At 39.1% G+C, this 15135-nt stretch overlaps 1 protein-coding gene across 1 annotated transcript; it reads left to right on the plus strand.

Annotated features, from left to right (window-relative positions):
- The first annotated feature begins 790 nt into the window (after positions 1–790).
- On the plus strand, positions 791–14201 carry wdr20b (WD repeat domain 20b). Its single transcript, XM_065256429.2, has 4 exons — positions 791–1096; positions 3651–3833; positions 3993–5315; positions 13326–14201. Exons 1-4 carry the CDS (start codon positions 839–841, stop codon positions 13377–13379), a joined length of 1818 nt encoding a protein of 605 aa, XP_065112501.1. The 5' UTR covers positions 791–838; the 3' UTR covers positions 13380–14201.
- Positions 14202–15135: the final 934 nt, after the last annotated feature.

The raw sequence follows: 15135 nt of genomic DNA on the forward strand, positions 1-15135 counted from the left end.
AAATACTATTTTACCTTAATAATTACTATTGTATATTTTAAAATGATATTATATAAGAAATCTACTACAATTTACTATAGTAAATACTAAAATATGTCTTTTCCTGTCTGTATCTTACATGTATAAAACACAAAATACCTGTTTAAATGGTGTTATGTAAATTAAACGTTATTTATTTACTTTGTGTCATGTTAAATAAATATAAAACGTGGATATGCTGATCAAGCACGCGCGGAACAATCCAGATTTTCTAGATGGAAGTTGTTTGGCGACCGGAGGATGGCACTGCAGTTTTCCAGTAGATTCCCTTGCATAAGATCAACTTACTTTTTTAGTGGAGAGAGACTCACAAAGAGAGAGCAAGACTTTGTACATGATCTGGACAATTCACAAAACGCACTTTCTGTGGACATTTATATGAGGTTCACGCGCATGTGATCTCACTTTTTATTCTATTAGAACGAGCTAATAAACTCGTAGCTAATAAACTCGTATAAACACTAATAAGCAGTCTCATGTAGTATATGTTTGGAAGTAGAACAATGAAATGCAATTTATCTTAAAAAATCTTTCAAAGTATCGCGAGAGCGATTCCAACGCGGATGCCCCTCGGTTATTTATTTTTTATTACTTCAAAACCTAGTTTAGTTCATTAACTTGAATCACACAAAAATCAAGTGTGCATTTTCTCTGTGGGAAATAATTTGTTCAAGTAATTTTTACAGCAACGCTTCGATTACCACAGCGGAAGCAGCTGGCGTGCGCGTCGTTGACTGTCCCGCGCGGAAGGAGAAGGAGGCGGACGCGCATGCTCGTGCACGAAGCGGAATGAATACTAATGTCAAATATGGCGGCGGAGGGAGGTGGGAAGGAGACGAACGAAATTAAAACTCAATTCACCACACGGGAGGGCGTCTATAAACTCTTGCCGAACTCCGAGTACAGCCGGCCCAACCGCGTGCCGTTCAATTCGCAGGGCTCGAACCCGGTGAAAGTCTCTTTCGTGAACGTGAACGACCAGTCCGGTAACGGCGAGCGAATCTGCTTCAATGTGGGCCGTGAGCTTTACTTTTACATTTATAAAGGCGTCCGAAAGGTAAAGACATGACAGCTGCTGGAAACACATCATCAGCTTTAAATGAGTATATGTGAATGCGTTTTACGCGTGCATGTGTGTACTAATCCATGTAAATTGCCAGGAAAAGCCATTGGATTCCGCCAGTCACCTTTAGGGAGGGGGGGTAAACTGTGCACTTTGTGTAAATATTGTTTACAACACTGATGCATGCAAATGCTACCCACGTTATAAAGAATAATCAATAACTTTGGGGGATTTTGGTTAATATATGTGGTTTTGGGAGGTTTACCTGTTGCGTTGTGATGCAACTTTGTGTATTGTTTACAACACTAATGCATGCAAATGTTGCCAACAATGTAATGGTTGTTCGGTGGTTTTGGCCGAATCCTGACTTATGCATAAGGGGTTTACTTGTTGTTTTCTGTTTTAATGTTGTGTAAATAATATGTACAGCACTGATGCATGCAAATGCTAACAACAATTTAATAAGCTAGCTTACTTGTGTTATGTTGTTTGGTCAACTTTGTGTTTATAATACAGCTGACATAAAAATGCAATCTGTATCAAAAGTTTCGGCACAACTGTGCATGCAGATGTTATGAGGTCATATTAATTGACAGACTACAAGTGGGGATCCACCGATACAAAATTTCTGTGCCTATACCCATATTTGATTATTTACCGATAGATAATGTTGGTTTTGCTTTTATTCCCGCCCCTTTTATTGCTAAAAAAAAATTATCTGCCCTGATCATCGACTGTTTTTAAACCATCGGTCAATATGTCTGATTTGTAGGGATGCTCCGATTGATCGGCCGCAGATCGGAATCGGTCGAACATCACATTAAATGACTTGATCAGTACTCGCTAAATTTGACGATTTCATGAACCGATCGTTCTGTTTACTTTTGTCATCATAGGGCTCCTGATTGCGGACACAATTTGAGACCATTTTTACAAACCGTTGCTCCTGTGTGACCTGCAAATTTGAATTTCATTTTCTGCCTTTATAGAAAAAAGGGTATTTTGATGAGGAAGCGCTCAGTCCTAACAACGCGATGCGTCACATGCCCATCAAACAGCATATAGACGGTATCATCTGATGCACACACGGTTTTTTAGTCCCCAGCTATTGAAAGTAACCAAGGGGGCTATTTTCGGGCACTGCGTAATATCACTATGCCTGCTGCAGCCATGTTACGGCAGCAAAGTCCTTGATTATTACGCCAGAATGAGAGTATAGTTCCTAGTCATATCGGCTTAGAAAATCTCAACTTTTAATTTTTTGTCGGCCTTAGTACACGATGTAACTACAGAAGACTCAAGTTTTAAATAGGGCTGGGTATCGATTCAGGTGTTCCAGATCGATTCAATTTCGATTCACAAGCTATCAAATCAATTCAATTTCGATTCTCGATTCAATTTCCGATTCTGGTTCTCGGGTCGGTTTTTATACTCAATTCTTGATTCAACTCAATGAATATAGATTTAATACAAACCATATTAATAAAAAAGAACAGCGAACAGCAGTTTACAAGTGGGTAATTAATAAGAAGAAATTAAAACCCACAACACTTTCGTTGTCATCTTGCTTGCGAAATCTAAAATGCTTTCATACCTCTGACTTTTAATGTGAAGTTGGCATCAAGGTCGATGAAGCACCTAAAACCGCCATTTTAAGCACTGAATGAATGAATGACAGGCTCGCCTCTCAGTCCTTGGTAATATCGCGCAAGGCAAAAATGTTAATGATTACGTTAATGTTTGCGGAAATAAATATAAAAGAAAAATTGATTCTGCTCTTCGAGAACCGACTTTGAATTGACCACTTAAAAAAATCGATTAATCGAAAAATCTATTTTTTTGCCCAGCCCTAGTTTTAAATTGAAAAAATATGGAAACTCTTTGGTTACTTTTTAGCGTGATGCTAATGGTCTAATCAGATTTAATGGATTATGCTAAGCTATGCTAAAAGTCGTACCGCCAGACCCAGAGATCGGCTGAATGGATTCCAAAACTGTTAAAATCAATTCTCTAGGGGAGCTGGAAAATAAGCATATTTTCCAAAAAAAAGTTGAGTGTCCCTTTAAAGTCTACCAGAAGTAATGTTTAGTCCACAAAGCCGGTTGTTTATGTTGTTGCTGCTATAACCGTCTATACAACACAAATCAATCGCGGACATTGCACATGTCGGACATTTTTTTTATTTGCATGCGTTTTAAAGTTTTGACAGTTTAAAGGAGTAGTCCACTTTATAGATGGGGCCCATTGACTTACCATAGTATTTTTTTCCTACTATAAAAAGTCAATGGACCCCATCTTTAAAGTGGACTACTCCTTTAAACTTTTACTTTACTCGCCGACGCGTGCGCACACAGACACTCTTGCTTTTATTTACAGATACCAATTATAGGGCGATACTACAAGACATTTTAAAATTCCTCATCTTGCAAGACTAATAAAATAAATGACTTTTAAAGATGTTTAAAATGGTTACAAGCTAAAATGTTAAGCAGTTATGTAACTTGTTCTTATAGATGTTTAATTGATGGTTATTTTCTGATTTGAACAGGCTGCTGACTTGAGCAAACCCATAGACAAGAGGATTTATAAGGGAACACTTCCCACATGTCACGATTCGAACCCTCTCACGGCCACGGCTGACAGCGTCTCTCTGTTAGTGGGCTTCTCTGCAGGACAGGTTCAGCTCATTGACCCCATCAAAAAGGAAACAAGCAAACTTTTCAATGAAGACGTGAGTCTTTATAAGTTTATTCTGCATAACTGGCAATTACACAACAATCACATTTTGCTCCAGTATATATATATAATTTCTTGTTTTATTTAATTTTAGGGTGAAATGTGACATGGACCTTTCATATATTAATGTCTTAATTTTTGTTTGTTCCAACAGAGACTCGTCGACAAATCGCCAGTGACGTGTTTGAAGTGGGTTCCCGGTTCAGAGAATCTGTTTTTGGTGTCACACAGTAGCGGATCGTTGTACCTGTACAACGTGGAGCACACGTGCGGCACAACTCCGCCTCATTACCAGCTCCTGAAGCAAGGAGAAAACTACGCCGTGCACACCGGCAAGAGCAAAACGGCTCGCAATCCTCTTCTCCGCTGGACGGTTGGCGAGGGTGCAGTCAACGAGTTCGCCTTTTCCCCCGACGGAAAGTTTCTGGCATGCGCCTGCCAGGACGGTTTCCTACGGGTGTTTTGTTTCGATACGGCAGAGCTCCACGGCACCATGAAGAGCTACTTCGGTGGACTGCTTTGCGTGTGCTGGAGTCCAGACGGGCGTTACATCGTGACTGGCGGAGAAGACGACCTGGTGACAGTGTGGTCATTTTCAGACTGCAGGGTCATCGCGCGCGGCCGCGGGCACAAATCGTGGGTGAGCGTCGTTGCGTTCGATCACTGCATTACCAGCGTGCAGGATTGCGAAGCGCCCACCGAATTCAGCGGGAGCGACGAAGACTTCCAAGAGCAAGTTCAGTCCAACGGAAGTCGAGAGCGGACGAACAGCTCCCTGTCCAGGCTGTCCAAGAGAAACTCGACGGAGGGACGACCGGTCAACGTCACGTATCGGTTCGGCTCGGTGGGTCAGGACACCCAGCTGTGCTTATGGGACCTTACCGAAGATATTCTGTTTCCTTTATCTAGAACGAGAACTCTCACAAACGCCATGAACGCGTCAGGCCCCGGAGCAGATACGGTGACTCTCGGTACTAACGGTAACAACAGCGTAAGCAGTAGCGGCAGCAGTGCCCCCTCAAACTCCTTATCGCCCCCTCTGCCCCGTTCGAACAGTTTGCCCCATTCCTCGCCAACAGGAGGCAGTAGTCCCAATAGCCACAAGCCCACCAGCATCATGGACAGTGCTTTGATAGCCACTGGTGTCAGCAAATTCGCAACATTGGCACTCCACGAAGTGCGCAAGGAACGCAATGCCGACAAAGACCACAAGCGCAATCACAGCATGAGCTACATCAGCAACAAGAGCACCGACAAGCTCAGCCAGCTGATCGGCACGCGCGCAGCCAAAGCAGACGCCGCCAGGACGCTGGGCACGGTGCTGTGTCCGCGCATAGAGGAGATACCTTTACTGGAACCACTGGTGTGTAAGAAAATTGCTCACGAGCGTCTTACTGTGTTGATCTTCTTGGATGACTGTCTGGTCACAGCCTGCCAGGAGGGTTTCATCTGCACTTGGGCACGGCCTGGCAAAGTGGTGAGTAATTTTTTATACACAGTAGGGTTGTGCCGATAGACGATATTATCGTGCATCGAGGATCGTCAGACATATGACGATAGTTGCGATAGCTATTATTATTATCTAGGGATGCACCGATACCAATACTGGTATCGGGTATCGGCCTCGATACCACATTTTCAAAAGTACTCGTTAAAAGTTCCCCGATACCTGGAATCGATACCACGGTCTGAGAAATGTCTATGTTTGAGCGGCGTGTACGGGGTTAATGCCTCTTGTGTTGTCCAAAGAGGCATAGTTTACAACAAACTGGAAAACTAGTCCTTTGTTTTTTTGTTAAATTATATGACTAAAGCTGTTACCTGTAAATTTAAATCATGTTTTTTTATTAAGTACTCTGTATCGGTATCGGCAAGTACTGAAATGCAAATACTCGTACTCGTATTCCAAAAAAGTGGTATCGGTGCATCCCTATTATTATCATCATAGTTTCATATTAACATGCACATTGCGTGCTTTTCCTCACGCACCTGGACTTGTAATGCACGCATTCTGTCATTTCCTTGCACTAGAGGGTGCACAGGGGTTTAAAACCAGTAAATAAATGAGTAAATTATTGCCCCGCCCCCCGATACTATTGTGTATCTGTGATCTTACAATGCGGCATATCGCCCAACACTAATACACAGTATATATCTCAATATTATTTGTGGGCTTCAACTAATGGTGCATTCACACCAGCCGCGGTAGAGACATTTGAACATTTGAGTTTACTCGCTTCATTCGCGCATGAAAGCTACGGGTGAAATTCTAGTCATTCAAGACATTCACGCAGAAATTTGCGTCATGGGAGGGGCTTCTGCAAGTCCGCTGAGACTTCACTCGCTTCCTGTAAACACGACACTACTACAGCAAGGTCCCGATTGGTTAACGCAGCGCAGAAACCCGCCGAAGTTCAAATTTTTTAAATCGTGCATTTCCCGCGGCAACGCTCAATTCGCGCGGAACGCGTCGCAGGATGCCTAATCGCGTCTTTCCATTGACTTAACATTAGGGATGGGTACCGAAACCCGGTATTAAACTGGCCCCGGGGCTAAATTATGAAAGACCGTAGTATCAGTAAGATCTGACGCTATCGGTTCTGCTTTGGGTCCTGGAGAAAAAAATTAAAATAAATGTACTATGTATTCTTGCTTAATAATGTTTTCGTGCACATTTTATCTCACCAAACATTTCTAATTTGCGATTAAGACGTTTGTCTGTGAGATCTGCGAGATCTCTCATGCGCGCCGCGGAGGCTGGCTGTCTGTCAAACACAACCACAACAACGAGCGCGCCGCACGCACACGCATAACAGCACGAAAACTACCTCTTAATACAAAGAGTGACGATGGCGAATAGAGCAAAACGTTCAAAAGTGCGGTTATACTTCACTAGAGTTGATGCAGACAACGCTCGTTGTCATACAGGTAAGTGCAACAAGATGTTTGCATGTAAGGGCGGAAACACAAGCAATCTGTCAAAGCATCTTTCAAAAGTGTATTACGTGCAGAAAGAAGCTGTGTCCCAATTCAAGGGCTGCGACCTTCTAAGCATACAACCTTAAAAGGGGAGCACTCTGTCTTTCAAGGTGGCAGCCTCAGAAGTCCGCGAAGAGAACTGAAATGAGACAGTCTAACCCTCGGAGGACCTATAATTTGCGTCACCTGGGCTGCGTTCAGCCCCGACAAAACGTTACACAACGTTTATTAAACAGAAACGGTGATGCATTGAACACCCTGTTGTGATGACGCAAGAGTTGCAACTACGGTAGCTGAGAGGCCATTCTTTGTGTTCTTTTTTAAATGTTTCTGAAGCCTGATGAAATCGTTATAAATGTGTGTTTAATACTGTAAAATACCCTCGAGGTTACAGTCACTGACCTTGCCGTCCAGAATGAAAGACAACATTCCAACTTGAACCCATTGAGCGAGCTGTCTCTTTACTACCGCGTGGTTTTATACATCTTGCCGCTGATTGGGCCGACATTTCTGACACACCCACCAAACAAGAGAAAACGCTTTTAAAACCTGTTGCATTCCGTTGCACACCGTTTCCAGGAAACATGTCGTTCAACCCGGAAACCGTAGCAAAACGTTGCGCACCGGTGTGAGATTGAACGTGCCCCTGTTGCACGCGCCCACCGCGCCTGTCAGCAGGACACAGCGGAGACGTTTCTGACTTATTTAAATAAATATGGAATCAGAAAAATATTCATTTATTTTAGAAAATATGACACGTTGATGTAGATTAAACTATTCAACAGTATATAAAATTAATCAACCTTAGAAATACGCAACATAAACAGAATAATATTAACACAAGTCACAGCCTCAAGTCGCGCTGCTGTGACGCAATCGGTCTTAAAATAGGTCCTTAGAAGGTCGCAGCCTGCAAAATTCAACCATCATCTCTGGTGGTTGCCGCATCAACGTCAGGCATGTATGCTAAAATCATGTTGAATCAACATTGTTCACGTCATTTAAAATAAATGTACAATCTCCCTAATTGGTTTGCTTACCTTATGTTGAAATTCTGTTGATTTCTTTTGGGAGAAATGCTGAACGTTATGCATTCAACATATTTTCTACTTCTTTTTAAAATCCCAAATAAAGAAAAATCAGCATGTAAACATTTATTTAGCCTAAATATCCTATTTAGAGTATTTTTTCTGCAGCTTTCACGCTGGTGCATTAATAAATATATGTATAATATTGTAAGGGATCTCAGGTTTCGGAAGGGGAACAAAACTGCAATCGTTCCCCGGTTTCGGACACAATATGTCTGAGAGCGTTGCTAGAGTATGAATATATTGTATTGCAATATGGAGCGTTTAAGTATTAACACTAAATCAAAACTAAACAACAAATTTGTAAATGAAAAGGTTTAATTACAGTACTGACTTAAAGTTACAGTTGAAATGGTTACACTATAAATGCATGAAATGGTAAATAATACAAACAATTGACTGTTTCCAATGTATATGAGATATTACCTGATAAGATAGAGAACAGAGAAAGAAAGTTTAGAAGAAAGAGATTCACACTTGAGAACTGAAATCTAGGCCTAATGGCCCGAACCCCAGAACTTAGGTGAAGAAAGAAAGGAAAGGGGAAAAGGCCAATGCAAGGCAAAAGCTAAAATGCAAAGGCCCAGAGCTCATAAAAACATTGACCTTTATCCTCTATCTCTTGACCATGTGACTAAACCTAACTTGATACATTCAAATTGACCAATCAGAAGATCCCCTTAACCCCCAATGTACTTGACCAAACCCAACATAATACATTCAAACTGACCAATCAGAAAACCACCTAAAACCCCCACTGTATTGGATAAACAGTTGTGACAATAGTCTTTGATCACTATCAGCATAGGGGGCTGTGACAAGTTGTGACCAAGTAATAAATTCCTATATTTATTTTTAATCTTACAATCCGCCCTTTGGCAACATGGGCCATACGTAGAAAGATCCATGATGACACAGTTCATAAGATTATGCTTTCAGTTGTGTGGAGTGGTCATCTTCAGACTTATTGTCCAAACTGGTTGCTGGTTGATGAGACTTGAAGACGTTCTTCTCCTTTCAGCCCTGCATGAAAGGCTTCATCGAATGGAATTGCACCTTTCATAGTTATGCAGATTTCTATCGATACTTCACACCTTCACAAGAACAGGCCCTGAAGGGGGTCTTCACTTTTGTCCTTCTCTTTGAGGCAACACCCAAAATGTGAAACAGCAGGAATCCTGTGATTTAAGCAAATGGCACAACATACAGCTAAGCATATGGCATTTGTTACTCAACTTTTAAATGGTCAGATTGGTCTTCAGCCTTAAATCCCTGTCAAATACATTAAAACATGGTCAAGGTGAGAATAAAAGAAAAAATAATAAAAGCTCTTACATTGTTTTTGGAAACATGTAACTACAATGCTTTTTTAACTTAGCAAATGTTATTTTTAACAACCCACTTTGTCAGTAGGAGCAACAACAACAAGATATTTAGTGTAACCAAATACATGATATTAAAGATCTTAATTTTCCAGTATAACCAATACAAATGAAATGAACAAAATGAGAACAAAGAACATGATAGTTTTTAAATGTCTTACATAAAAAGCAAATTAAATGTGAAACATAATAGCAAAATTAATGAAATTATTACACATAAAAATAACTCTTTATCAAGATTTCAATATTTGAGACATAAAACTTATCAAACTTTATGAAAAGAAACCAAAACAGATGCTTGACATCAGACAGTTTAAAATAATGACTGATGTGAGGCAAATTTTGTTTGCTATGGGATTGAATTTAACTGAGGCTATGTGTGAATACCATGCTGCAACAAATGTGAGGAAGATAAAATTGTGATGCAAATTTGTTCCTGTTGTTAAAACAGGGAGCCAGTTTGATATTATAAGTATGAGATTGTAATCTGGCTCTGTAAATCTTCTCACACCTGTATTTTTAGTTAGGAAGCATGGTAAAAGTGCTACTGGATCCTGTTGTGAGGTAAAACATTTTCATTAATGCAATTATATAACACAATGTAGCCAAATGGCATTTTTGTGCTCCTCTTTAGGGTCTTACTGCAGCTATACAAGGAATAGCAGAGTTTACCACTTAGGAGACAAATCATTCAACATAGAAACACATACAACTTGAAACTGGTAGACAATTTCAAGAGCAAAAGTTATTCCATTAACACAAGACGACTGGTCTAGAATACATGTAGCTTCAACAACCTATCACTTAAATGTTTTGTCCAACACTTACAATGGAAACAGTCAAGTGTTATAAGAAATTAACTTCATTAGCCTATGTGTACATATAGTACAACAAACAACTAGAATTTGTGTTCTATAGAAACAACAATGCATTACGAGCAATTACAAATCAGAAAATGCAAACAGGATCGTTGTAATGAGAATGTTAAACACATGCTAACTGGCTGCTAAGCCACTAGCAAGTGAGGTTAGCAGCTGGAGTCCTTGCATGAACAATGCAGTTAACTCAGTGATGGTTTTACCTGCAAAACCAGATTGCTTACATCTGTCCTTAGAAAGTGATTTCCTACATTTTAAATAATAAGGTGGAGGTCTGCCCCTGCCCAGTGACCAGCATTTCTCCTCTGTATGGCCTATTTTGTGACAGGAACTACAAAGCCTGTTCATTTTGCCACCGGGTCTGTAGCTTGGTTCTACTGGAGTTTCAGGAGGTCTGTGACTCTCTAATGCTTCATTCACATCATGCGGTTCTGTTCCAGCATGTTGATGCATCACCCCAATTGCTGAAATAGGAACACTTTTCTGGGTTCTGGAAAATACATTCTCTTTAGTACAAGTAGCATCTTTTTTAGTCCCATTGCTGTTAAGCGTTTGGGGAGACCTGGTGTCTCGCACAATTAGTTTAGCCCTTACATCTGCAATAATGTCTTTATACTTCTCACACTGTTTAGCCAGGGCTAACTGCTCAGATGATAGTTGATCTATCTGAGTTTGAAGATTTTGGATCTTTGCCTCTGACTTTTGTAATTCAGCATTTTTGGTTCCCAATTCATCATTTTTAGCATTCAGGATTGACTTAATAATTCCAGTATTTTTACGTAGCTGCTTGCACGTCATGAAATTCAAAGCCTCAATGGTGTCAGCATGTTTGGATTTTCTTTGTTCAACACCAACCATGCGCCACCATGTGAGAATATCATCAGTGGTAGCGTAGTAATCCAGACCCTTTCTATATAATTTATAAAGTGTAGATTCAACTTTCTCGCTCCATAAATCAAACAATATATCATTACTGGAGTTACTCCCTTCCATCCCCGAGGAGATAATCTGAAATAATCTCTAACTGTACAACAATGTTAGGACTATTTAAGGTCCTTTTAATTTCCGTTTCATACAATTCATGCAAATGGAGATTTTACTAACCATGCCATGAAACAATGAAAACAGACTTACCCACTGTGTGGTCAGAAGGCCTTTAACACATTCACAGGATTAACTGTGATAAAGTCCTCATTTAGTTGATCAATCAAAGTAAAACTCAGAAAACTCACCGCAAGGGATCCCCGTACGGGCCACCAAACTGTAAGGGATCTCAGGTTTCGGAAGGGGAACAAAACTGCAATCGTTCCCCGGTTTCGGACACAATATGTCTGAGAGCGTTGCTAGAGTATGAATATATTGTATTGCAATATGGAGCGTTTAAGTATTAACACTAAATCAAAACTAAACAACAAATTTGTAAATGAAAAGGTTTAATTACAGTACTGACTTAAAGTTACAGTTGAAATGGTTACACTATAAATGCATGAAATGGTAAATAATACAAACAATTGACTGTTTCCAATGTATATGAGATATTACCTGATAAGATAGAGAACAGAGAAAGAAAGTTTAGAAGAAAGAGATTCACACTTGAGAACTGAAATCTAGGCCTAATGGCCCGAACCCCAGAACTTAGGTGAAGAAAGAAAGGAAAGGGGAAAAGGCCAATGCAAGGCAAAAGCTAAAATGCAAAGGCCCAGAGCTCATAAAAACATTGACCTTTATCCTCTATCTCTTGACCATGTGACTAAACCTAACTTGATACATTCAAATTGACCAATCAGAAGATCCCCTTAACCCCCAATGTACTTGACCAAACCCAACATAATACATTCAAACTGACCAATCAGAAAACCACCTAAAACCCCCACTGTATTGGATAAACAGTTGTGACAATAGTCTTTGATCACTATCAGCATAGGGGGCTGTGACAAGTTGTGACCAAGTAATAAATTCCTATATTTATTTTTAATCTTACAATATTTAGAAATGATATCCAGGAATTAATTTGTAATAATGAAATGCAGACACATAATTAACTTAATCATGTGAACATAGGTTCGTGATCAAATGTTAACATTGGCCAAAGTACCGATAAGAATACCGTTAAAGCACCGGACCGTTAAGCAGTACCGGTAAGAGTAGTAATATCGTTAAAACCTTAACGATACCCATCCCTACTTAACATGTAAATCACTCGCGCTTGCCGTCTCTACCGCGTCTGATGTGAACACTGCATTACAATTGTTTTTTATAATCGTTAAGTGGGCGATTATTTTTCCGATTAATCAACTAATCCAATAAAATGAAGAAACAGCATCGGACTTTAACTATAAGTGAACATTTTGCGTTGTCCGCGCTGTCCAACAGTGGTGCGGGAGCATGTGACATCACAGACCAACTAAACGATGATGAAATTAACTCTCTCCCCGCCATTGACGAATTATCTCGTCAATTAAGAGAAAACATGTGCATTAAAAACAATTTCCTGATGAGTTTTTATGGTTATACGTAATACCACGATTATCCACTAGATGGCGCACTTACCCAATTTATACAAAAACTGAAGCCAAAAAATAATTTTACACTCCATGTATGTTTTGGTCATCGTTCTGAATCTGATCTCTAACAAAATACCTTCACAAAAATGCAATTATTTCAGCTTTTTGCTAAGAAAATATTTTTTAAACGATACCCATATTTCCTGTTTTGTTTATTGTTTGTTTGAAAGCAGAGGGTCTGTTCTTTCATTTGATATATTTGTATGTTTATATATTTTTAGAAGAAAATTTTCCTGGTTGTCATTTTGTGAAAATCCCAAAAAATGTCACTATCGCTTTTTATCGTTTTTATCGATTAGTTGTTGCAGCCTTAATTACTTACATTTACATTTGTGCATGATTTGATTTTTACAACTGTTTTAACAAGCAAATTTGCAGATACCTAAAATGATAAAAAAAAAACGTATTTCATTACATCATCCATAAACATGATTTGTAAGTCCTGTCAGATCAATTCTTATCGATATTGAAGGTGATGACTACAACAGCTGTGGCTGTTGTCTTTGTTTAGAGAAATATAGCGGTGAAAACTACGTATGGTGTCTTTCAATAGTCACTTTATTTTTAATTTACCTCTCATTTTAATCTCATTGCAGGGCCTTTTGACGTCTCAAAACCCAACAAACTCTCCCAGCGGGACGGTGGTGTAGTTACTGTGATCGTGCTGCTAACTGGACTCCGAGGCGGATGTGAGCCGAGCAGGACCTTACGCAGATCTACAGACGCATCACAACGGCTGTGGCACGTGAATGTTGTCATGTATGCTTAGAAGGACTCATCGGGGGTCAAAGGTGACATCAGGAAACCTGTCAACCATAAAGTCCGAAGACTGAAGAAATTAAAGTTTGCATAAGAAATGATTTTTGATTTCCTGTAAGATTTGCCCATAACGATTGTGGACTTGAACCGATATTCAGTTTTTTCAATGATTCTTCCCTTGCTGTGTTTTACTGCTGTTGTTTGGTTCATTCCCCCACCTTATGATTATTACACACAACCTTCATGTTTCCTCATTTGATGACTGATCTCAGAACAGATGATGCGTCACGGCTCTGGTTTTGCACTGATTATGTTGCGTCCGTCTTTCTCTCTCATCATTGCAACAAAAACACATTGTAAGATACTGATGTGTTTCGGTAATGCTTATCGCCACCTCCATCAGCCCTGCGTGGATGTTGCAATTGTGCTTTTGTTAAAGAGTGAAAAGGAGAATATTTTTTGCACTAAATAATTAGAAGAAAATGGCTTTATCATTTGAGTTTTAAAAGACTTCCTGGAAATGCTATAAAAGTGTAAGAACTAAATATCTTTCTGAACATTTATTTTAATATTGTTTCCGAAGAAACGGGTTATTGTATAATGTGTAAATATTGTAAATTAAGGATTTATGATGGTTGAAATAATGATTATACAAGATAGACACACTTGTATTTCTAATACAGAGGAATTTATATATATATATATATATATATGTATGTATATAAAAAATTAAAACGATCTTAAGTATGCAGATTTGTCTCTTTATTTAATTTGACATATATATCAGCAGTGTTGGGGAAAGTTACTTTTAAAAGTAATGCATTACAATATTAAGTTACATCCCCGAAAAAAGTTACTAATTGTGTTACTTAGTTACTTTTCAAGGAAAGTAATGGTTATGTTACTTTTGCGTTACTTTTTCCTTACTTTGCTGAGGCTTGAACTCTTTCAGGCTTTGCAGGTATTTTTTATGATCGCAAAAATGTCAAGCTCTGGCTGGTTATTTTATTTTTAATTTGAATTAATTAAACTGAAAAGTAACTTGCATTACTTTAAAAAAAAAGTAACTATTAATGTGTACATTTATAAAGTATTGCGTTACTTTACTCGTTACTTCAGAAAAGTAATATTATTACGTAATGTGGGTTACTTGTAATGCGTTACCCCCTGATCAGTGCCATTTTTGACTCAAAATTCACACAATGTTTTTTTATGTAAGGTATATTTGTAAAAACTACTTAAATGTTCTTATATAACCAAGGCCTAGTCCTGGATTAATCCAAACCATGTCTGCCTCTTAAAGCTGTAACCCTGAAGCCCTTGATCTTGATCAAGGGTGTAATGGTGATGTTTAAGAGGATTCAAACCTATAACCTTTCAGTTACCAACTTGTGGATTAAACCAAAGCAAATACTTGAAGCAAGAGTGCAATGTTATTAAAATTGAAATACATTACATTGAAAAGGTATAAAAGAAATGCTTGTTCTTTGGTATCGATGTAAAGAACCTGTTAAAGGAAAACACCACAGTTTTTTATATTTGACTATGTTCTTACCTCAACTTAGACAAATTAATACATCGCTATCTTTTCTTCAATGCCTGCACTTAATCTTTGTACAGCACATCGTGAATGTGTTAGCATTTAGC

This window comes from Paramisgurnus dabryanus, chromosome 12 (genome assembly GCF_030506205.2).
Source record: "Paramisgurnus dabryanus chromosome 12, PD_genome_1.1, whole genome shotgun sequence".
Taxonomy (NCBI): domain Eukaryota; kingdom Metazoa; phylum Chordata; class Actinopteri; order Cypriniformes; family Cobitidae; genus Paramisgurnus; species Paramisgurnus dabryanus.